Source organism: Sinocyclocheilus grahami, unplaced genomic scaffold (genome assembly GCF_001515645.1).
Source record: "Sinocyclocheilus grahami isolate Dianchi unplaced genomic scaffold, SAMN03320097.WGS_v1.1 scaffold29.1, whole genome shotgun sequence".
NCBI classification, from domain to species: domain Eukaryota; kingdom Metazoa; phylum Chordata; class Actinopteri; order Cypriniformes; family Cyprinidae; genus Sinocyclocheilus; species Sinocyclocheilus grahami.
In genome coordinates, this window is record NW_015505208.1 from 614,976 (window position 1) to 640,319 (window position 25,344).

General features: G+C 37.7%; 1 protein-coding gene across 6 annotated transcripts in view; it reads right to left on the reverse strand.

Annotated features, from left to right (window-relative positions):
- stat6 (signal transducer and activator of transcription 6, interleukin-4 induced) overlaps nucleotides 1-20,966 on the reverse strand; it is a 42,028-nt gene extending 21,062 nt beyond the window's left edge. For 2 of the 6 annotated variants that reach the window (XM_016256448.1, XM_016256481.1), the window contains exons 1-7: nucleotides 20,831-20,966; nucleotides 14,934-15,082; nucleotides 13,949-14,093; nucleotides 9,051-9,134; nucleotides 8,703-8,910; nucleotides 5,353-5,444; nucleotides 5,119-5,267 (exon numbers count right to left, since the gene is read on the reverse strand). In XM_016256448.1, coding sequence (XP_016111934.1) covers nucleotides 5,119-5,267; nucleotides 5,353-5,444; nucleotides 8,703-8,910; nucleotides 9,051-9,134; nucleotides 13,949-14,093; nucleotides 14,934-15,064 — 809 coding nt within the window. In that variant the 5' untranslated portion in view covers nucleotides 15,065-15,082; nucleotides 20,831-20,966. Of the gene's footprint in view, nucleotides 1-5,118; nucleotides 5,268-5,352; nucleotides 5,445-8,702; nucleotides 8,911-9,050; nucleotides 9,135-11,927; nucleotides 12,073-12,912; nucleotides 13,059-13,948; nucleotides 14,094-14,933; nucleotides 15,083-20,830 lie in introns of those variants that run through there. The other 4 variants (XM_016256461.1, XM_016256454.1, XM_016256475.1 and 1 more) reach the window with 4 other exon arrangements.
- Between the last annotated feature and the right edge of the window lie 4,378 nt (nucleotides 20,967-25,344).

Below are 25,344 nucleotides of genomic sequence, written 5' to 3' on the forward strand. Positions count from 1 at the left end.
GGCCCTGGGTCAGACGATGTCCACATTGGTGGTCCAGGAGCGCCACCTATGGCTGACCTTGGCAGATATGAGGGAGGCCGACAAGCATCGCTTCCTGGACTCCCCGATCTCCCAGGCCGGCCTATTCGGCGAAGCGGTGGAGGGCTTTGCCCAACAGTTCTCCGCCACGCAGAAGCAGACGGAGGCGTTTCGACACATCCTGCCCCGGCGGTCTGCTGCTGTCTGCCCCCCACCGCCGGCTGCAGCCCCTCTGTCTGTTCGTCGCCGAGGACGCCCTCCTGCAGCCTCCACCTCCGCTCCGGCGCAGGAAACCGGCGCAGCCCGCCTCCGCCCCTGCCAAGCCCGTGAAGCGCCAGAGCAGACGGCGTCCCTGAGACGGGCGACCCGGAGCTCTTGGATCCTGCTCTTCAGGAGATGGTGACTGCACCACTCCTTCCCCCGGAGGAGGGCCGGGTGGAGAATCTTATGTTCCCGTTTGTTTTTTGTTCCGCTACTGGCCACCCAGCCAGTGGTACCCAAAACTTCCCGCCGCTCGGGTTGCTTCATATGAGACCGCTTCAGCGTTGGCTTCACGACCGGGTCCCGAGATGGGCATGGCGACACGGCACTTACCGGGTTTCTGTTACTCCGTTCTGCCGTCAGACCCTCAGCCCGTGGACAGATCTTGCCTTTCTTCGGACAGGGGTGTCCCTTGGGCAAGTATCCAGGCATGTTGTTGTGTCAACAGATGCCTCGACGAGGAGCAGGTCCTCTTGGTAGCGCCATATTGGCCCAGTCAGACGTGGTTCCCCAAACTGATGCTCCTCGCCACAGCCCCTCCTTTGCGAATTCCTCTGAGGAGGGATCTCCGTTCTCATAGAGGGGACACCCTCTGGCACCCGCGATGCAGTAGACGGTAAGTCTGTGGGGAAGCACGACTTGGTCATCAAGTTTCTCAGAGGGGCAAGGAGGTTAAATCCTCCGCGCCCTCACCTGTAACCCTCTTGGGATCTCCCCTCGGTCCTGACGGCCCTAAAGGAGGAGCCCTTCGAGCCTCTCCTGATGGCCCTGAAGGAGGAGCCCTTCGAGCCTCTGCAGTCAGTAGAGCTTAAGTTTCTGTCATTAAAGACAGCGCTCCTCACCGCATTGGCCTCGGTCAAGAGGGTAGGGGACCTTCAGGCATTTTCGGTCGACGATTCGTGCCTAGAATTCAGAACGGGTAACTCTCACATTGTCCTGAGACCCCGGCCCCGATATGTGCCCAAAGTTCCCACCACGCCTTTCAGGGATCAGGTGGTGAACTTGCAAGCGCTGCCCCGGGAGGAGGCAGACCCAGCCATCGCTCTGCTTTGTCCCGTTCGCGCTCTGCGCATTTACGTGGACCGTACGCGGAGCTTCAGGACCTCAGACCAGCTCTTTGTCTGCTTTGGAGGCCAGCAGAAGGGAAAGGCTGTCTCCAAACAAAGACTTGCCCACTGGTTAGTGGAGGCTATAGTCTTGGTAGTCTTGGCCCCAACGTTTACCATGCCCCCTCGGAGTGAGAGCTCACTCTACGAGATCTGTAGAGCTGCCGGCTGGGCGGCTGGGCGAACGTTTGCGAGATTCTATAATCTCCGTGTAGAGCCCGTGTCCTCTCGTGTACTCGCCTCAGGTAGGCAGTAACACCGGACCGGCTCGGTGTCGATCACGCTTGCTGCGCCATTCCCCTCTACGGACCGGATACGTGCGCTCTAAGGGGGTTAGCTTCATGTCGTACCTAACAACGCCCCTTAGCTGTTATAAATTCACTGTAAACCATGGCTTCTTGGGGCTTAAAGCTTTATTATGGGCATCTCTTTTTGCAGTATTTATTATTTAAATAAACCAGCTGTGATTTTTAGCTATTTTGGCTTACAAAAAATTTTATACAAATGTGAAAGAACCGGTTTCATATCTGAAAGCAATTACTGGAGTAATGATGCTGAAACTTCAGCTTTGATCACAGGAAAAATTAGCATTTTACAATATATTCAAATAGAAATGTGTTGTGAAATATTTTAACAATTTATCTTTTTTTTTTACTGTATTTTTGGTTAAAGAAATGCAGCCTTGGTGAGCAGAAGAGACTTCTTTCAGAAACATACCGACCCAAAACCTCTGAACGAGAGGTTACAGCCTCAACGCTCGAGGCTGGATGATTGGTTCCTGGGGGCGCAGGCCGGGCATCGGCAGCCGCCTCCAGTTCCATTCTTCCCGAAAGTGCATGAGGAGGTTACTAAGTCTTGGAAGGCACCTTTTTCTCCCCGAAATAGACTTGGTGCCTCCTCCGTCCTCACCACCCTCGACGGGGGGGCGGCCCAAGGGTATGTGGACATCCCTCCGGTTGAGCGAGCTATTGCCATGCAGCTCTGCCCGCAAAGCGCCCTGGTGGAGTTCCTCCCGCACCCTCGGCGGTCAGGCGTGGCGGAGCGCCAGACGGCAGGCTCAGCACTCGTGTGCATGCCTAAGGTCAGCCCTTGTGCTGGGCTAGGGGTGCCCGTGTGGTGATTCCCCCTTTGGGTGATCCCACATGTGTATTCTTCCACGGTACGGCTCCCCTCATGGTAAGCCTGTGTATTTCCCTGGCAGTCGTTCGCTGCCATCTCTACTGCGTAGTTATCTCACCCCAGGCGGGTTGAGTCTACCGCAGGGACTTCCATATGTAGTACTGCCCTGGGCCAGTCCATATGTGTAATTTCCACATGATACCTCCTATGTGCGGGATGTGGCTTCCGTAGTGTCCCAACTGGGTACGCTTTCCCAGTGTTATCCAATGTACCACTGTATGGAACAGCAGTGGCGGACACCTCTGCCTAGCCGCTGTCCTATCTTCCGCCCCAGCTGGTGTGGGGGGACTTGCCGGCTTCCGCAGGGCACTGGAGGGGGTCAGCAATAGTGGCGTTTTCCATACGGATCCCAATTCGTCAGTCACGACTGACGTAACGTAGAACGTGACTGACTGAATGGGACCATCTAGGTTACTTGTGTAACCCTCGTTCCCTGAAGGAGGGAACGGAGACGTTACGTTACGTCGTCACAGTTGCTGTATCACCGCTGTATGGCCGGGGCACGTAGTCTCGGCTCCTCAGCGAAAAACGGATGTGCGTAACACCCACGCCAACTGTCATTGGCTTGTTTAGTTAACACTCGAAGGTGATTGGGCTCTCGGGCGAGATCCCAATTCGTCAGTCACGACTGACGTAACGTCTCCGTTCCCTCCTTCAGGGAACGAGGGTTACACAAGTAACCTAGACGTTCCACACAAAGAGATATATACATTCTACATTTATTTAAATGAGGGAAAAAAACAACTGGTATCGGATCGGTATCGGCCAATACCGAACTCTAGGTATCGGAATCGGTATCGGATGCGAAAAAGGCGGATCGGAGCATCCCTAGTTCCAACAAGCCTGCTTGATCAATTACCAAAGAAGAATGCCAAAATTATTCAGCAAAATAAGATTTTCTTATCAAAGTGATAGAATGTTGTGTTGCAAAAATGAGTACACCCTCCTGAAAGATACTAAATAAAAAAAAATTAAATAAAAAAAGTGTATAGGTTTAAGGCTATTTTTGATCAAAAAGTAAGTATATTGAACCAAAACTTTTAAAGACAAGTAATTTCCTGACAATTAAAAGTGTTATATAGCCCACTTAATCATACTCAGACTTAATGCTGGCAGCAGTGGAACCCCTTGGGAGAGAACTGCCAGGTGACTTATTTCTTAGCATAAAAGAGGACAATTGTACAAGAGGCAGTAAAAGCTAGTAAAGCTCTTCTATAGGGATGTATGAGTGCTGAAGGTGTGAGGGAGTTGTGCTTTATCAACGCTGGCATGAATTCATATACACCACTGTGTGATGTAGTACAAAAACTTGAAACAGAAGATGCTACCCTCCCCTCATTCCCTGCATTACTGGGCATTTTTTCAGCATGACAATGAAGATATTCATTCTCCTGAGTTGAAAATCCTTCAGTGGAAATGTATTTCACTCAATCTTAACACTCTTGAGCAGCTGTGAGAGATTCTGTAGAGACGAGAAGAGCATCACTCAATTCAAGGAGGTCGTCCTCCAGGAGTTAAACAGCACAGATGTGAAAATTTGTCATGAACTTGTACACTCAGACACACTAAGTACTAGAATATTATAAATATTCTGAATTAAATCTAGGGTGTACTCATTTCTGCAATCCTTCATTTAAACAAAATTGGCTAATTGACTTATCTTACAGAAAATATTGGCATATATTTTGTTGTTTTTATTAAGTATATGTTTACTATGTTTCAATTTTGCCATCTTTCCATGAATTATATTAGTGATCATTTAGAAAATACATCTTTTATATTTATTCAGAGGGGGTGTACTCATTTATGCTGTGCACTGTACTTCGTAGACATCCTTAATCTCTAATAACTCCATTCTGCTGTCTGTTGTCGGTGTTTCTTTGTCTGAATATGGCACTTATCACATGCTGTGTGGTATCGGGGGATTTTAACGAGTACGAGTACGAGTACAGGAGCTCAGTATCGGGCTATGTACTTCCTCTGCCTTTTTCTCAAACCCTTGTCTAACAGTCTAGTAATTGAGATCCCCCCCAAAAAACTACACAACCAAAATCCTTTGACAGATTTTTTGACTGTTAAACTCAAATAGATGAAGAATTTTAGAAGACAAGTTTTAATTTCAAGTAAACTTTATATCCTCTTTAAGGTCTCCTGTATTTTATATTTTAAGAGTTTGAGAAAATTGAGTTCACCACTATCCAATTTGAATCCCAAACTAGTTTAGAAACACTGATCTCTAGGCATTCTATTAGATACAATTCTCTTCATGCTCCACATTTCAAAAAGGCTAGACTGAATTATTCAAAAACTGTTTAATAATACATAAAATAATTGGAAAGCGGGTCAATTGGTAGATAACATTCAAGAAGAGACATCGAAAAAAAGCAGTGATAGAAATAATGTGACCATGAAGAAACTATGTGTGGCACAGAGCCCAATGTTCAAACAGGCAGAAGAGGCAAAAGTAAATATGAAAATGAAAGGAAATCAAATGAAAGGGAATGATTTAGCTGATAACATTCATGCAGTAACACAAATGAAACAAAAACATCACCATGTCTGAAGAGGGCCAAGGTTGTCATCGAAGTGCACACCAATGGTTGCTCGGTGCTGTTCCCACCTCCAGGACTTAATTCTGAGAATAAGACAGGACTGGCACTGCTCCAGAGCGCACACGGCCTCGTGAAGGAGCTGCACGCGCTTCTATAAACACACACAGACACATACAAACCATGAAAAACACTCTCTTCCATGTCATGACCTCTTTATGATGCATTTGAGCATTTACCTTTGCACAGACTGAATAGTTGTATTCAAGCTGCTGTATACGAGTCTGTCTAGCAACTTGATCCGAATGCTGTGGATCCAACTCATTTTGACCTGTAAGCAGACAAGGAAAAATTCATTAGATATACTGATATGAATGTTTGCCTGTGTGCACATCTATTAAATCATTATGTGAAACAGTTCACTGGTGTTGTGGTTCTTCATGATGTTCATTGTATGTTCACAAATGTATGTAAATTAATAATCTTTGGTTTTCACCTACTACGGAGTACAGTTTAAAATGGTGTTTGCTTACTATATCTGTATTAAGATTGGCATCTGTGCTTGAAGACATCAAGCCCTCTTAAACTCTCAGCTCACTCCAGTGATGAATCCTTTAAAAATGCTCACGCAATTTTTGGTCCGTTTTGCTTTTTGCTTCCTTTTCCTTTTAGGATGATTGACGGGAAGTAAGTGCAAAAAAGCCATCTGACTGGCCAATCAAAAAATCACTTTACTGTTCGTAGAAACTAGGGTTGTGATATCTCAGGACAGATTTTTAAGTGATATCTCTTAAGCATTATGATAATGTTCTGCATATAATATGGTAAAAATCTGCTTACAGTACCTTTTAAAGATTGTTAGCTCACCAATATGTTAATAGTGTACAAGTACAAGTTTTAAATGTAATAAACAATGTAAATGAAATCAATAACTGTCACTCCTATGATTAGTGTTATGTTTTTGTTACATGTAAAAATTTATATAAATTTTAACAATTTATATAAATATTAAATATAATAGTATGATATACAGTAGCATTTAGTAAGCGTAGAAAAACACTGACTAATTATGAATTATTATTAGGGCTGTCAATCTATAAAAATATTTAATCGCGATTAATCGCATGATTGTCATGAGTTAACTCGTGATTAATCACAACTTAATCACACATTTTTATCTGTTCCAAATGTACCTTAAAATAATACTTTTCAAGTATTTAATACTCTAATCAACATGGGCATGGACAAATATTGATGCTTTATGCAGATGTATGTTTATTCTTAGTGAAACCATACTCAACAGAGCATGAAGACTAGACATGTTTCAAAGGTCATAGATGTTTTTCAAATAACTTGTTCATGTCTATTTGACACATGAAAAAAGAATATAGAAATACCAGGCTCCCTTTACTTCTCTTTCTTTGCACTGAGCAATTTACTTACACAAACCTGTTTACATTTTTGCAAGACAGGGCAGCTCACTTCTTCTGAACATGCAAAATAATAATTATTTATTATTAGGCTATACATTTGTTAGTCTCTCTGTGCCCATGCTGTATTTTGATGCAGCCAAATTCTCGATAAAATAGTTTTCATCAATATATTTTTGAATCTTATTCATTCAGACAACAGAATGAATAAGAAATAGTGACTGAAACGCGGACCTTTACAGCTCTCCCTTCCAAGATGTAAATCTGCACAAAAATCCTGATAATCGAGTCGTCGTCTGATGAAATCAAATAAAAAAAGATAAAGACAATAGCTGTGCTGTGATTTCGGGCAAAACTTGCATGTAAAATTAGATATGCAACATAATATCTGTTAACGGAAAGCGCTGCTCCTCTCAGCTGCTCACTGAAAAGATCAGACGCAGAGGTGTGCGCACGCTGGGAAAGCAAGACCTCGCGCTCAGAAACTATAAGGTTTGTCAAAGAAATCGCTCGAATTGTTGCTTGGCGTTTTATTTTATTTTTTAAGTCGCTAAGTTGCCAACACTGTGCATCTCCATTTCTCCAACTACGGGCGAAGCCACGGGTCAAACAGATAATGCACGCTGCAATAATTGCGCGTTAATAAAATTAGTGCCGTTAAAATGATTTTGCGTTAATGCGTTATTAACTCATTCATTTTGACAGTCCTAATTATTATTAATAACTTTTAAATTAATTAATTAATTAATTAAATGTAAGATAATAAATAATTGATCCAGGTTAATCTAAAAATTATTCTAGAGTACCAAATTATGACATTTTAAGAGTTATAAGAGCTGTATAATGGATTGTATATATTTGCAAATACTGAAGGCTATACAGACTTCCAATTCCAAAGAACTGAAATTGCAGTTTTTCCAGTGCAGAGACTTTCACATATATGCACATTTATTCTGTTTTCAGTGCATTTCATACAAAGACTACTACAAAAAGACAAAAACAGTTAAACTGATCATTCATATAAATTAACTCTAACTTTTGAGCCTATGCTTTATAATGTATTTTGCATTGCTGTGCTGTGACATCAAATACTCGTCCAAAATTAAAATCAAGGCTAGACTTGTTGGAGCCCTCATGACGGAAACAACTATTTACACATCTGCTGCTCTAAGGCTTGTCTTATTGCATTTCTCCCTCTGGAATTGCTGCATAGCTTTGTGTTAACCGTATCAAAGCAGCTACGTACAGTAGACAGAACCGTTGCATGGACTGTGCCAAGTGTGCAACCACACAGTGCCAAATGCCTGGCCTGCAATACTGCCGTTTTTTTCACATATCATTTGATAAATAAAGACGTCTGTGTCTGACCACAAGAAAGAAGGCGCCATAAGAGTGTAACCAGTTTTGTAAACATGACTCATGAGGAAAAGTTTAAAAAGAAAAAAATTAAAAAGAAGGAAGAATTCCAAAAGCCACTGTGAGGATCGGTTGATAAATTTGTGTAAACTTGACGAGCACAGCACCCCCCCCATGAAGGACCTGTATGTAGACATGCACATGCATATGTTAATAGGGGACTGTATAGTCGCTGCTTCCTAAAGATTGTCAGAGAAAACAAGCGTCACAAGATTCAGAATAAACTGACCTTTAGTTTTGCACATAGTTTACATTCTGTTCCCAAAATTTTGCACAGTTTACATTCTCCCCCAGAATCCTTCTCTAGTGTTATCAATACAAAACTTGGAATAATATGTATTGTCAAAAACAATGAATACTACAAAAGTATTATATGATGATTAGCAGTTCACAAATATCTTGATCATAATAATTGAATGTGCTATGGGAGAAGGAACCAATGAAAGAGGAAAACATGTTAAAAACTGAAAAGAGTTTTATACATATGGAATTGATGACTGGCGAGCAGCACTTCCTCCTCTGTTTTCATTTAAACAAAAGCTTTTTTAACAAGGTGGGTTTGAAAAAGTATTTCACACCCTTTGTGCTTTGAACAAGGCAAACTTGGCCTTGTGGAACTCCAGATGGATTGATTATTTCCTAATGTTTTAGACTATTTTCATCTTCATAATGAACACCAGTTAATTCAGTCCAATGTGAAACACTAGTCTGACTGATATTAAAAAACGATTTAGATCTCTTACCTTGTATCGACTCCATTTCCTGCTTTTCCCAGTTCAAATCCTCTTCAAGCTGATGAATTGTTTGGCGGCAGTTCTGAATTTCCAAAACTTTGAGCACCAGATTGTCCACATCAGTCTTCCCATCCTCCCTTGCAGGTTTTGGGGTGCCATTGGTAGCTGGAGGACCCTGAGGAATTTGCTGGAAGGGTGAGAAGTTAGGGTGCATACCCTACAGACAAGCACACAAACACCAAGAACAATGACATACTGAACATTTACATTATGCATAACTTAACTCATAAGTTAAGATTGCTGTTGCATTTTCCAAACAAATGTAAAATATCGCAGAATAAAGGGTTTTGTGCTTACCGCCTGTGCTAATATGTGTCTTTCTTTCCTTAGAATATCTCGAACTGTCCTCACAAGTTGCATGGGTTGTGGCTGGAACACACTCTGAAAAGCAGTTACACAAGGTTACATAGTAAATAGTCAGAAATACATACAGTGTGCTTTGTCACAACATGTGTCAACATGGCAGGCTGCCAAGAGTGACAAATACAGAAATATAAAAGTAAGAAAGAGATACATATGTGTTCACAATGCCAAAGAAATGTAACTCAAGATGAGGTTATATAACATACAATAAACAATGATTCTTGGTCACACTTTATCTACGACTTTTTTTACTACGATTTTTGCCTCAACAAACTCCTAATTTACTGCTTATTAATAGTTAGTAAGGTAGATGTTAAATTAAGGTATTGTGTAGGATTAGGGATGTAGAATAAGGTCATGCAGAATATGTGCTTTATACGTGCTAATAAACTGCCAATATGTTATTAATATGCATGCTAATAAGCAACTAGTTAATAGTGAGAATTGGTCCCTATACTAAAGTGTTACCTGACTCTTAATTTAAAAACCAAAAACCAATCCTTATTGCATCGTAGTGCAATAAGGATTGTTTTTTTTATGTAAATTGGCATAAGTAGCACAACAGTCCTAAATATTCCACATGTAGATCATATAGACATTATAGACTTCTTGTTGCTTGTAAATTAAATAATGAGCTTTTATATTGTCACAGTATTGAAGCCAAAGCAAATGATCAAATATAGAAAATATCAATGTTAGATACATAATCCCAAAGAGAAACTTTATTAATTCAATTTAAATGTACACAATAATGGACCCCATAAACCCTCTTGGGGTCCCCAGCACCCCACTTTAAAAACCCTGCATTAAAAGTCATTATTTTAACTGATTTTAAATGATACAGTAGGATCATTCCGTGTCAACTCAACCAGAGATCCCCAGCTCAAATGTTTGATTTTGCTAATATTTTTTCTGAAGAAAGACAGACATGTATAGTGATGAAAGCCAAAATATTAAATGTCATGGATGAATATTTACTGAGTAATCCACTATTTTGTAGAGGGGGGGGTCAAAATGGCAATTTTCACCTGGGATTCAAAGCCAAATTACAGGGGGGTAAAAATGACTTCAGAAAGATGGCAGCATCATAATGTTATTTTTACACAGAGATCGGTAGGTCTGGTAGTAAAATATGTTGACTTTAGCAATCTTTGTTGCATTATGTGCCAATGGTGACCATTCAAATATTGTGGGGATGGGGAAACAGCACAAGTTTTTTCTCCAAAGTTTGCATGCCTGTAACTAAAGAAGTATTAAAAGATATCTTAATGCCTTTTTAGATTTTGGATCTTAACAAACTTTCCTTTTGGCATCGTCATTTTTAAGGCCCTATATGTTTCGGTTCCAGAGATATTGGATTTTCAATATGGCTCCAGGAGTAAATTGTTAAAATGTACACATTTTCACTATCATGAAAATGATTCTGCCAAATATGCCCTTTAGCAGTAGATACTACTTGATCTATCACTATGCTCACATTATATAACAATAAAAAAAGAGAAAGAAATTATTAATCCAGATTAGGCAAATCTTGGTTTATTGATTGGAATGCAATGTGTGGCAAAAGTAACCACTTTTTCCTACGAGGTGTGGGATTTGATTCAAACATGTTACAATACTGTGTGTTTGAACTCTTGGTAGCTTGGTAACTCTTCGCAGTTAAAATGAACAAAATCCCTTCTTCCAAATATCCCTGAAACTGATTCAAAAATAGAATCTTATGAATAGACTACTGAGAGAAAGATAATGTCCCTCAACTTGACCATTTCAGTGCATTTTTAGCACTCTGACAGGTATGTTCTGTGCATATTGTTTTGATAGAGGGAAACAAGATGCATTCCTAGTTTCAACATTTCTTATTCTTCAGACACTGTTTTAAATACAATAAGTATCAGCTGTATATAAATCGACCAACATTTGGTTTTCAACCACTAAAAATAATGAGACATTCTGGACATGGAGCCTCATTGTGATCCCCATATCTCTGGGACTGAACAATGTAGGGCCTTGAAAATTAAGATTCCAAAAGAAAAGTTTATTAAGAACTAGAATCTAAAATCATATTGCAATATCTTTGACACTTCTTGAGTTATAGGCATGCAAATGTTTGAAAAATAATATTTATGGCACTCAGGTGTGTTCAATGCAGTTGTTTTGACAGAAGTAAAGGAGATACATCTCTAGTTTCAACATTATTTGTTCTTCAGACATTCCTCTTTAAAAGAAAAGAAGTATCACATTTTTGCAGATTGACCCACATTTGGTTTTTGACCACTGAAAATTTTACATTTTAACAATTTACTCCTGGAGCCATACCCAAATTCCAATATCTCTGGAACCGAAACAAATAGGACCTTAAAAATTAAGATACCAAAAGGAAAGTTTGTTAAGACCCAATATCTAAAAGGACATTAAGATATCTTTAATACTTCTTGAGTTACCGGCATGCAAACTTTGGAGAAAAAACTTGAAAAGTGCTGTTTCCCCATTTTTGAATGGTTACCATTGGTACATAATGCAACAAAGATTGCTAAAGTCAACCGATTTTACTACCAGTAAAACACTACCAGTACTACATTTTTAACCCCCAACCCCCACAAAATAGTGGATTACTCAGTAAATATTTATCCATGACATTTAATATTTTGGCTTTCATCACTATAAATGTCTGTCTTTCTTCAGAAACAATAGTAGCAAAATCAGAAATTTGAGCTGGGGATTTTTTTGAAATTTGGTTGATTTGACACGGAATGACCCAGTAGCTTTAAGCCAGCAGAAATCATGAAGGTTAGGAATATTTGTTATGCACACCAAGTTCCGGCTGATATGTTGAAGCTTGACCCTCTCCACCACGTTAGGGTTGTGTTGGGCCACCTCCTGCAGCAAATGCACCATCTGATCCAACAGCCTTCGGGCCTGAGGCTTCTGCGCTTCTGCTCCCACATCAAAGTTCTCCCTAAATAAAACATTACACAGGCATGACATTTTTAAAGCCCTGCTGCATAGAATCATAGAATCATAATGTCGCAAACTGACATGGAACAAAGCCTTTCAAATCTAGCTTGTCCTGTGCTGTTCTCCAACCGTCATCCCAATTCTCATTATAAGAATGATTCAGTTCCCTGTCACAGGAAATTCCTAAGCAGTGAACTACCCTAAATTGTATGCCTTAGACAATAGTCGCTCATGTTTCTATTTCATTTGTTTTACTCAGTCACCAGTACATATTAAATGTGCACTCAGTCATTTGATCTTAATGAAAAACCATTATAAGAAATGAACTTTTGACATGTTTAATATCAGAGTGGGTCACCTTATGGATGCCACCATATAGGGATTACTACATCCTCTTTTTCCCGGACATGTCCTGGATAGGATTTATAAATTGCCTAAAATGTCCTGATTTTGGCTTTGTTTTCCTATTGCGGTGCTCTCTACAGTCTTCCCATTATATGTACCCATACTTGCATTGCTTGACCGTTCTCTGTAGATTCCACCTTCTCACACACCATGATTTGTTGATTATGTACAATGCCTGCATGCTATTGGTCAAACTACTTTTCAGTCATTATCTTCAGTCCTAATACTACTCACTTCTCTAATTTTCAGACACTTTCTTTATGGAATAAATTAATCCTGGCTAGCTGTGAACAAAGCATTTCTACACTGCCTGTGATTTTGTATTCACGGTACTACTGTAGGTGTCAGTTCAGTGCAAACTTAGGATAAACAATACTGTGTTAATCTTAATACAACATAAAAAGCATCCATTTAATTTGTAACAGTGATGTCATACCATCTCTGTTCCTCTATCCAGCTGGCCAGATAGTGCCTGACGTCCAGAGGGAATGTGTCCGGGTAGAGTTCATTCAGTGTCTGAGTTGGCAGGTACTGTAACTGCGGGGTCATTTGCGCCCACAGCGCCATAGTATGCAAGCACTGCAACTGTAAAAAAAAAAAATCACAACATTACCACTGCACTGGAAAAACTACATTTTCAGTTCTTTGGAACTGGAATTCTTCAGAGTTGTTAACTGAAAAAGATTACTCAACCATGTAATGTTACTGTTTGCTAAACAATAGCTGTTGTCCATACAACATCAGTAAAAAGTGACCATATCAGTCAAGATTCAAGAATAAAAAAAATGGTTTTGGTTAAGCACTTATCATCATAAATCAGAATCATTTTTTCTCAAGTTGTGAGCAAATAATTTCACCTGTCTATCTTCAGAAGGAATTCAATATTTAATGGTGCTTCTTTCTGTGCAGATTGACCCACATTTGGTTTTTGACCACTGAAAATTTTACATTTTAACAATTTACTCCTGGAGCCATACCCAAATTCCAATATCTCTGGAACCGAAACAAATAGGACCTTAAAAATTAAGATACCAAAAGGAAAGTTTGTTAAGACCCAATATCTAAAAGGACATTAAGATATCTTTAATACTTCTTGAGTTACCGGCATGCAAACTTTGGAGAAAAAACTTGAAAAGTGCTGTTTCCCCATTTTTGAATGGTTACCATTGGTACATAATGCAACAAAGATTGCTAAAGTCAACCGATTTTACTACCAGTAAAACACTACCAGTACTACATTTTTAACCCCCAACCCCCACAAAATAGTGGATTACTCAGTAAATATTTATCCATGACATTTAATATTTTGGCTTTCATCACTATAAATGTCTGTCTTTCTTCAGAAACAATAGTAGCAAAATCAGAAATTTGAGCTGGGGATTTTTTTGAAATTTGGTTGATTTGACACGGAATGACCCAGTAGCTTTAAGCCAGCAGAAATCATGAAGGTTAGGAATATTTGTTATGCACACCAAGTTCCGGCTGATATGTTGAAGCTTGACCCTCTCCACCACGTTAGGGTTGTGTTGGGCCACCTCCTGCAGCAAATGCACCATCTGATCCAACAGCCTTCGGGCCTGAGGCTTCTGCTCCATGTTGTCCACATCAAAGTTCTCCCTAAATAAAACATTACACAGGCATGACATTTTTAAAGCCCTGCTGCATAGAATCATCCTTAGTAAATGTCGCAAACTGACATGGAACAAAGCCTTTCAAATCTAGCTTGTCCTGTGCTGTTCTCCAACCGTCATCCCAATTCTCATTATAAGAATGATTCAGTTCCCTGTCACAGGAAATTCCTAAGCAGTGAACTACCCTAAATTGTATGCCTTAGACAATAGTCGCTCATGTTTCTATTTCATTTGTTTTACTCAGTCACCAGTACATATTAAATGTGCACTCAGTCATTTGATCTTAATGAAAAACCATTATAAGAAATGAACTTTTGACATGTTTAATATCAGAGTGGGTCACCTTATGGATGCCACCATATAGGGATTACTACATCCTCTTTTTCCCGGACATGTCCTGGATAGGATTTATAAATTGCCTAAAATGTCCTGATTTTGGCTTTGTTTTCCTATTGCGGTGCTCTCTACAGTCTTCCCATTATATGTACCCATACTTGCATTGCTTGACCGTTCTCTGTAGATTCCACCTTCTCACACACCATGATTTGTTGATTATGTACAATGCCTGCATGCTATTGGTCAAACTACTTTTCAGTCATTATCTTCAGTCCTAATACTACTCACTTCTCTAATTTTCAGACACTTTCTTTATGGAATAAATTAATCCTGGCTAGCTGTGAACAAAGCATTTCTACACTGCCTGTGATTTTGTATTCACGGTACTACTGTAGGTGTCAGTTCAGTGCAAACTTAGGATAAACAATACTGTGTTAATCTTAATACAACATAAAAAGCATCCATTTAATTTGTAACAGTGATGTCATACCATCTCTGTTCCTCTATCCAGCTGGCCAGATAGTGCCTGACGTCCAGAGGGAATGTGTCCGGGTAGAGTTCATTCAGTGTCTGAGTTGGCAGGTACTGTAACTGCGGGGTCATTTGCGCCCACAGCGCCATAGTATGCAAGCACTGCAACTGTAAAAAAAAAAATCACAACATTACCACTGCACTGGAAAAACTACATTTTCAGTTCTTTGGAACTGGAATTCTTCAGAGTTGTTAACTGAAAAAGATTACTCAACCATGTAATGTTACTGTTTGCTAAACAATAGCTGTTGTCCATACAACATCAGTAAAAAGTGACCATATCAGTCAAGATTCAAGAATAAAAAAAATGGTTTTGGTTAAGCACTTATCATCATAAATCAGAATCATTTTTTCTCAAGTTGTGAGCAAATAATTTCACCTGTCTATCTTCAGAAGGAATTCAATATTTAATGGTGCTTCTTTCTGAAAAATATGTTGTGTTTCATGTTTCATCACTCATGAGGGTGAAAAAACTATTATAACATTTCTATTTTTGGGTAAAATGTCCCTTTAATTCTGAAATACCACATTGAGCTATTAATCAGACAATTCTGTAATGACACACAGATGATGACACACTAATCCGCACTAATGCCCTACTTATCCATGGTTTAACACCTTTAAAGTGGGACATTGAATATTGCTGTTGCTAGGTTTACCTATCATACAGGCTAGAAAACTATCCATGCATGTATTTAGGACAAAACACAATACACAATCTTTATATAAAAACAACTAAACATTGAGTTTATAACAAGTTCCTTATTCTGAACAAACTGAATTGAAACACTGAATTCTTCAATGCAAAATGAATGACATTTATAGAAGCTGATTCATAAATAGCATCTGACGGCTGGATAAAATAAGTGAAGAAAAGCCCAACCTTTTATACCATATTGTATTTCAGGCTTAATAGGGGCTTTTTTTATTTGGTGCAAAGACCACAGGCAGATGCATTGGGGAGAGAGCAGGGTTTGTTATTAATGTTCAGACTTTTGTTTGGACAAGGGAGAAAAGACAGTATGCCTGCCTTATCTCTCACCAACATAAGGGGACAGAAGACACTGTATACCACAACACACTTGACAAAACAACAGCCTGGCAACCCAACCATCATTAATATAACATGTTTACTTACATAGTTTGTAATTTTATAATTTAGCTTTATGCTGCATTGTAACAAAGTAGAACATATTTAATATGATAATGCTGCTGACCATTTCATTTCTTTAATGGTTTGTAATGGAACTGAATTATTTTTATTTGTATGTAAGGTGTACACATATATTTCTGTATGTTTGAATAGACAGTGAAACATAAAATGTTAATTTTCAGGATCTTAAATTGAAAACCTTCTGTTAAGAAACATAAACCCAGTTATAACGTCAAGTTAGGTAATTATGTTAACTGTGTAAAATAAATGTGATGGCGTCAAACATATTTAATTTCATGTATGATAAATACAATAAAAGCAATGCAATAAAAATAAAAAAATCAAATGCACTTTACATACAAATACCTTCAACACAAATGAGATCCCACTGTTATGATTCTAGTTGATGACAGATTCCAGTTCTGTCTAGTAGAGTTGCCAACAAGCACACTTCCAGACAACTTTGAACTTCCATTATATGTACAAAAAGATTTTTAAAATATCTTCTTTTGTAAACAATTCCTTTAAACTATATAAGAAAACATACAACTAAGGAGATAACTTCAGTAGTAACCATCTAAATAGACAATTTGTACTTTTCTATTTTATACGGTAATCAAATATCGATTTAGCAGAAAAACAGGATGTTTTTTCATAGGAACTACACTTGAGCCAGGAAAACTGGAGTGTAAAACCATGTCATTCTAATAAAGATTTTTAATAACCACCTACACTCACTCTCCAAGACCTGTCAAGGTTCAATAACCAGCTTCAAAATATGTAGTTTAGCCAGTACATTGTACAAGTGAGCAAAGGTTTCTATAGTAAACTACAACATATTAATTACTAGTTTCAATCTACACATTCACTGTAAAATCATAGGGCGTAATCATAGAGTATTTAAAGTACTTTATATTATCAAAGATAAGACAATTCCCAATAAAACTTTTTAAAATGATTACTAGATAACTAATTAGTGTGAATCTAAAGCTCATGACTCATCCTGCATTTGTAAATCCCTCTGTTCCAAATAATATTTCCTCATTTTTTTTCTGGCTAATCTGCACCATGCCTACTAATGTACTTGTAAAGGTATACCGGTACTTATTTTTAACAAAGGGATTGGAGCAGCGTAGGTGAAAAAGACCACACCTATGTGCCGACATAATATCTGAAGATAAATCATTCAAGGGAAATACGTCATGTTACACTAACATACAGGACTAACAGATGAATCATGGAAATTCAAGACCATGCTTTATACATTAACGACATGTATCAGATAAGTGACAACAGCCAGTTAAACTTGACCACTGTGTTGATCAGGTGTGTTAGATTGCTACTGTACGAACACTGGAAGCTGTGCAGGAAAAACAGGTCTGGTAAAAAAAAAAAAAAACAGTGCTTATTTCTGTAGCAGGCACACTGATAAAAAAAATAGTAACATCTAAATTAACTGGTTTACTTCAAGTGTAAAATATTATTTAACATCACTAAATCAACCTAAATGCATCGATTTATACAAACAAAATGTTATGGATTAAATCATGTAGAAATCAGGTTTTCACTTTCTACGGTGTAGAACAACCCAAATAAAATATAAGAGGATCTTGATTAAATAGGATGGCATATTCATGGAAGGGTTTTATGGCCTCTAAATAGTTATATAGCGATATAAATGAGTCCTATAGCATTGCTTTTTTTATCGCTTCAACACAGCAGGTCATTGACAAAAGGTCAGAGGTATATTTTCTAACAACTCGTCATTATCTGAAGAACTTGAACTGTTTATCTCAATTCAATTCAGTTCAATTAAATTAAATTCATATTGCTTTATTGGTATGGCATACTTGGGTATATAATATATAATATATTTTAATTTTGTTTGTTTCTATGTGTGTAAAATACATCTATGTGTGTGTGTGTGTGTATATATATATATATATATATATATATATATATATATATATATATATATATATATATATCTGCATTAGTAGTTCCATTAATGTTCATATATATATATATATATATGAACATTGATGGTACTACTAATGCAGATGTGTTCACTCTTTACCTCTTAGTTTTTGGCATTTATAAATATGATATGCTCTCTCTCTAACATAAAAAAGACTTATTGGTAACACTTTACCTAAAGCCTTACCAAAAAAGCATTATATAAGTTTTATAAGTTTTAATGCATGGATTATGCTAACTTATGGTAAAATAAATTTGGTTATAATTATTTATGAATGGATATAATGCATTACAACACACATAATGAATACCTTATAATGCATTATACATAAAGGCTTTAATTAAAGTGTTACCAAAATATTTTGCTCATGTTTATTATCTCTTTGCATTTTATTGCATTAAATAAAAAATTTTTCCAGCACTGCGCTGATCCTTATGCGCTAAAGGGCTGCAAAACAAGGTCATATTCTCTGGATCTTATTTAAAGACCCCCTCTGTTGAAAATCAAGTTTAAATGTTTGTCTTGTATTTTTAATATGCTTAAAGACAAACCATGTGCAAATTCATCGACCACTGCTGGGCATTTTCTCCTTAAAAGTGCATTGTCTCAAAAATCTCTACAGTCTCAAAAATGTGTTTTGAAACAGCCCTCAAACATGTACCCAATCCCATCAACTTGCAAGATGGGGCATTTCATATCATTAGCTGTCTCAGATGGAAAACAGGAACATGGTTTGTATAACATTATCAATAAATTATTAGCTGTTTGATAACATAGTTAAGCCAAACTTTTAAAATAAGTCATTTTTATTATTAAAGATACGTTTTAAGGGATAAAATTAGTGACTGCAGGTGGACTTTATAGATCAATGCTCTATGTAATGCTTTATGTATTTGCAGAGAAGACATTTTATTTCAAACATTTTGTTTAAAGGTCCATTCACACCATTTTGTCTGATCAGTGTGTCACGCCTGTCAGTCTCTGTTGGCATTTGTCAGAGCTTGTTTTCACCAATTAAACATGCTGAATTAGTGTTTGTCAGGTCTTGGAATGTCTACAGTGTTATGGATTGTAATCTAGTGTGAATTGGCCTTAATTATTGCAAAGACTGCTCTTTCATAGTCCTGTCTTGTTAAGGTATCATCATGGTCTTAGATGTCCTAAAATATACTGAAAGAAATAAAAACAGAAATTTAAGAAATTAAAATACAAATGGGACAACTGTACAGTAAGCATCTAAAATAAATATGGAAGAGATAGCTCTGATCATTTGGGTTAGGAGAAATCTGTTGACATTGAAATCTCTGATGTTTGATTTGTGTATTTTCTTTCCTATAAAGTTAATTCTCTGTGATGGAAAACAGAAAGCAATCTCTCAACATCAAACCTGCCTCACACTGAAACTTAGACAGCAGTTGGCACCTGACTCTTGGACCACTTTACCACTCATCCACTTTATTTGATCTTTTTTCATTGAATGGATGACTGCATTCATAATGATCATGTCATACTGCAGAAATGAACAAATAAACAGAAATGAACAAACTCATAGAGTTTTACACTCATCTACTTACTGTTGATACTACTTGAAATGCTGTGACTAATAATAACACAAAGGATGTAAGCAAACAACCTAAAAACTGAGAAAGCATTCATTATTTCTTTAGAATACAATAGGGAATACTATTTATTTTATTTTTATTTTTTTGCACAGAAGTGTGCATACAATCACTGTTTCCTAATTCAACTTTACATTAACCTTTATTATTGACTGAATCATTGCAATTAATCAATTGAACCACATCCATGTCAAAAACTACCCATTGACAAATAGCATGAAACAAATGATTGACATATAGATAGATAGATTGATTTACTTCAACTAATCCACTTTGCACAGAAATAAACACTTCACTAAGCCTTTTAGTGCATTTCAAAAGGCCACAGCAAAGCCAACCATTAGTATTCATACAATATTTATGACAAATAACAGCATGAGGGTGTTACATCCTAAAGTCTGAAGCTGACACAAGCAACGTTACAACAACAGTGAGGAGGGTTTACAAAGAACAGACCACTCTCTAGTGCACACACACAAAAAAGCGTAACACACCAATGCCCCAAACAGCCAATGGGGAACAGAAAGTAGGGCGTGAATTCGTGTAGGCGCTTGTGCTAAACACTTAAGTATTTTCCACTATCAAACTAAAACATATATATTACGTGACATTTAGCACAATCATATGGAAGTCCGCTACGTTTTAGCCATATAAGTAGGCCTTCCTTTATTGCTATTTCCAGTAGAGTCAAATACAGGAAACTTGTTGAATATGTGAATTCACATGAAGGCAATGTCCCTCGCGTATTTTGTCATGGAGTATCCAGGCAAAAATATGGTCATGCCATTTTGGTGTCGTTTAAGTAGGCTAGTATATATAATGGCCTAGCTAAACCGACTTCACAATCATACTGAGATTAAATGATTATAAAGTGAGATTTTTATTCGTAAGAGAGCTCTTTGATGGCTTTTTAGCCTGTTTTTGCTCGTTCGCTTCGCACGACTGCGAATTTTCGTGCAACAGTTACAGTAGAGGAAAGTAGGCTTTTACAAAACTCATGTTTCCTCCTTACAACAACATTAAGCGATAAACAAATTCAGGTCGCGATAAACTCACCGTCCGAAGTTTATATAGCAAAAATACAAAGCAGTTAGAATATAATTTACCTGATTTCGACCCCAGCTCACGCGTAAAGAGATATAAGCCAGCGCCTTCCGTGTGCGTTTGTTGTTTTTTTTCTTTCTATCCACCTACTTTCACTCTGACACTGGAGCTGCTGCCTACTGGCCACCCTGATGCAGCTCTTCTACCAGGTGAATAAGAAGCTTTATCCGGCTGGACATTATTACAAATATAGGCTATATATATTATTTGTATATACACAGAACATTAGCTATGTCATCGTTTTTAAATCCAGTTTTATGTGTGCCAGAATATGCTTATTTATTTTAGTATGTTCAGAATGTTATCTTCATGAATAAAGGGAGTATCTTTACACTTTTGTAAGTATCTTCGTTTTTTTTAATTGTCTTCCTGCTTTAGCATTTTTCGTCTTACTTTTGTGAGCCTGAATATTTTTTATTAAATTCATATTGCTTAGCCTATTCACCTAGGAATAAATAATTGACCAACAACGAATATATTGTAAATATAGGTATTATAAATGACAAATATAGGCCTACTATTCACACTATGAATTCTAACTCAACTGAAAATAATAATAAAAAAATCATAATTACAAGGAAAACGTATTAAAATGGTCAGATATTAAATTGTTGTACTTAATATATTTAATGAACAAGGCAGCGCTACGGAAATTGTGCTGAAAATCAGTGAAGCAGTGATAACTACAGAAGGACAAATTCAACTGTGGGATCACCGCCAATGAGCACAACGCAGATTAATATATCTAGGCCTACAAATTCTCGTTGGTTGCGTATCAAAATCTAGAGAGCTAGCAAGACAACATTTTGTGCATCATGCTTGTTCATAAGAGAACATAACTTTCTATTTATCAAGACAAAACGTCACTTGTAGGCGGGGAAACAACGCCATTTCTGCTCGAAACGCTTGATTTCCAGTAAGAAGTTTCGAAAGAGGTTTCCGTTTTCTCAAATAAGATAGATTTCTTTTGCGTTTTCATAAAAAAAAACGGAGGAGATATTTTATATTTAATGCACTAAAACAAAAAGCCGGCAGTTCAGCAGTGTTTCACTACAAAGAATTAAGAATCCAATATGTTCCATTTTTTTCATTGAATAAAAAAAAAGAAAGAATGTTTACGACTTTAAAACAGGCAAATTCAACAATGAATGTATGTAACAATATACCGCATTCTGAATCATTCATGAACATTGGAATCTCGTGAGGTGTTGCCTTGTCTGCGGTTTATAAGCTACTTTGTATGTACAAGTTGCTTACAGGTTTTCTGCTCCTTTCTCTAGAATAATAGAAATAAGCAGTTTGGCGTACTCACGATTATTGTTTTGTGAAGAAAGTCGCTAATTTTATCAGTCTAGTTTGCTTGATTTGAAGTGGATCTGGCAGCAGATCATCGTTTACATCAGGAAATATTGAAGTCAGGAAATTGCATAGTCATTAGTACGACTATATAGAATTATTTCTAATCTCACACTCAAAATAACATTTTCTTTTGTTCGCTGATATCTCAGAAATGACTATAGGATAGTGTAGGCGTATAGAACATTAATAAAACAAGATTTTTACTCCTCCCCAAAAAAAACATTATTTTGTGCTACCACTAGAGGGCAATGGGTCACTATGTGAAAAGCGAGCTGTGTTGGTCACGTTAAGTTTAAGTTATGCAATCAAACTAAACGGTCAAAAATGAAAGATAGTAAATGTAAAATAATTCCAAATTTACAAGTTTTAAAGATTAGATGAAATCAAACTCGTCCCATGTGGTCCATGTTCATGCAGTGAAGTTTGTTTCAAGCTTCAGGCATTCCTCATATCAAAGTCCATTTCCTGACAGGTCATGATACATTTGGCCTTTCTGAGGGCTGTTGAGAATGCTGTATGAGCTTCAGGGGTTGTTTTCATGTCCAGCCTTAATTTAAACAAAGTCAGAGTTGACTTGATCAGTCTCCCGCTGATAGAGTTTGACAGACCCGAAATGGAATTCTGAAGTAGCAAATGTTATCAATAAAAATCCCATAATAGTTGTGCAAAGTGTTTAATTTCTATCGCAACAACCCATTTGCAGCTGTTTTGAAAAGTAACAACTGTGAAAATAAACATAGGCCTATGGAAAGTTTACAAAAAAACTTTATAAGACATTATCAGAAATTGTTCAAAAACATGAATGCATGAATGATGGTTTATATTTTTGTGAGCCAATTTCAACTTAAAAATTGATGGCATAAAAACTGATAGAATATCTGATTTTTTTTTTGGGTAACACTTTAGTGGCCAATTCTCCCTGTTAACTAGTTGCTTTATTAGCATGCATGTTACTAGCATATCTGCTGTTTATTTGCTGTTTATTAGTACTTACAGCACATATTAATGCCTTATTCTGCACGTCCCTATTTTAGATCCCTTAATCGTAACCCATACCTAAACTTAACAACTACCTTACTAACTAGTAATAAGCAGCAAATTATGAGTTTATTGTGGAAAAGTCATAGTAAATATTGAGTTAGTAGTGATACTTGTTTTTATATATATATATAAATATAAATATATATAGCAAAATTATAAATACACTGATTCATATTTTAAAAGGAAGGCAAAAATCAGCAAATTGTTGGTGGACTCACCTCTTGTTTGTTTATTCTGCATTTTTCTTCCCTCGGTCACAGCTTGTCATTATTTTGGTGTCCTCTTAGGTAAAGGCCTAGTGCCGAGTAGCACCGATGGCAGCACATCTGGAATCAATACAGCTGAACTGGGTAACTAGAGGGTTTTGGGGGAGTTAGAGCTAAGGGTTGGGCTAGTTACGGTTTTGGCCCTGGGGGTCCATGTGTCCCTGACTCCTAAATAGACTTGATTGCTACCAGCTGGCAGCCTTAACTCACCCTGTGTCTGGGATCTCCTCTGATGTCAACCTTGTCAGTATCAAGGCTAGACAGGACAAAGGAGAGTAAGACACGAGCAGTTATGAACAGAGGTGTAGGCAGAGACTGAGCTATGGGAAAACTTGCTGCACTGCATGTGAACTCTCTGGTTTGCGTCACAAACATTTCTGCCTTTATGTGAAAAAATGGAGGACAAATTCCATTTAAAAGTAGAACAAAATAGATTTGAATTGGATGTAATGCATGTAATGCTTTTTGTGGGGACCTTAAAGCATAATATGCTCTTAAAAGGCTCAAATATATGAATATATCAAAGCTCAAATCACAGAGACTGACTGCAGAAGACATGACCAATTCAAAATGCTTCTGCATTTGCATTTTTCAGAAAAAAAATCCTGTCATTTTTTAGGACCACAAGCAAAATTATTTGACCTTTAAAAACACTCATTCTTTTTCATATGCCAAGACCACTCTTAGATGTAATATTTTGCTTTTGCTGTATGCATTGGGTCATCGTCCATTTGTACTATGAAGTGCCGCCCTGGGCAGACAGTATATCCCTGTACACTTCAGAATTCTTCCGGCTGCTTCTGTCTTCTGTCACGTCATCAATAAACACCAGTAACCCAGTGCCACTGGAAGCCATGCATGCCCATGCCATCACACTGCTCCACCATGTTTCACAGATGATGTTGTATGCTTTGTTCCAAGCCTTCTCCATACCCTTTTGCTTCCCGTCATTCTGGTACAAGTTGATGACAAAAAATTTCAGCTGTCAAAAAATGCTTTCCAGAAGTATTCTGGCTTTTTTAGATGTTTTTAGGCAAAGTCTAATCTGGCCTTGTTTGCACCTTATGGTGAACCCTCTGTACTTGCTCTCGTGAAGTCTTCTCTTGATTGTAGACTTTGACAGTGACACGCCTGCCTCCTGGAGAGTGTTCTTCTCTTGGCTGGATGTTGTGAAAGGGTTTTTCTTTACCATGGAGAGGATCCTCCAATCATCCACCACTGTTGTCCTCCGTGGGTGTCCATTGCTTTTTATGTTGCTGAGCTCACCAGTGTGTTCTTTTTTTCTCAGAATGTACCAAACAGTTGATTTGGCCACTCCTAATGTTCCTGCTGTCTCTCTGATGGATTTGTTTTGTTTTTGAAGCCTAACAATTGTCTGTTTCACTTGTATGGATTGATCCTTTGACTACATGATGTGGGTTCAGAACAACAGCTTCAAAATGCAAATGGCACACTTAGAATAAAATCCAGACCTTTTACTTGCTTAATTGATGTAATAAATAATGAAAGAATAGCCCACGCCTGTCCATGAAACAGCTTTTGAGTCAGTTGTCCAATTACTTATGGTCCCTTGAAAAAGGGGGGCGTTTATTAAAGAGCTGTAATTCCTTAAACTTTCCTCCAATTTGGATGAGAATACCCTCAAATTAAAGCTCAGAGTATGCACTTTAAGCCCATATTCATTATAGAACTGTAACTTGAATATGTGTGTGTGTATTGTGTATATTTTTATAATATATACTGTATATTAATACTAAACTAAATATAATAATAGAACATTATATAAAACTTTGATGGATTATAATATACTTAAGGGAATGCAATATTCTTTGCAATTATTTTTACAACTT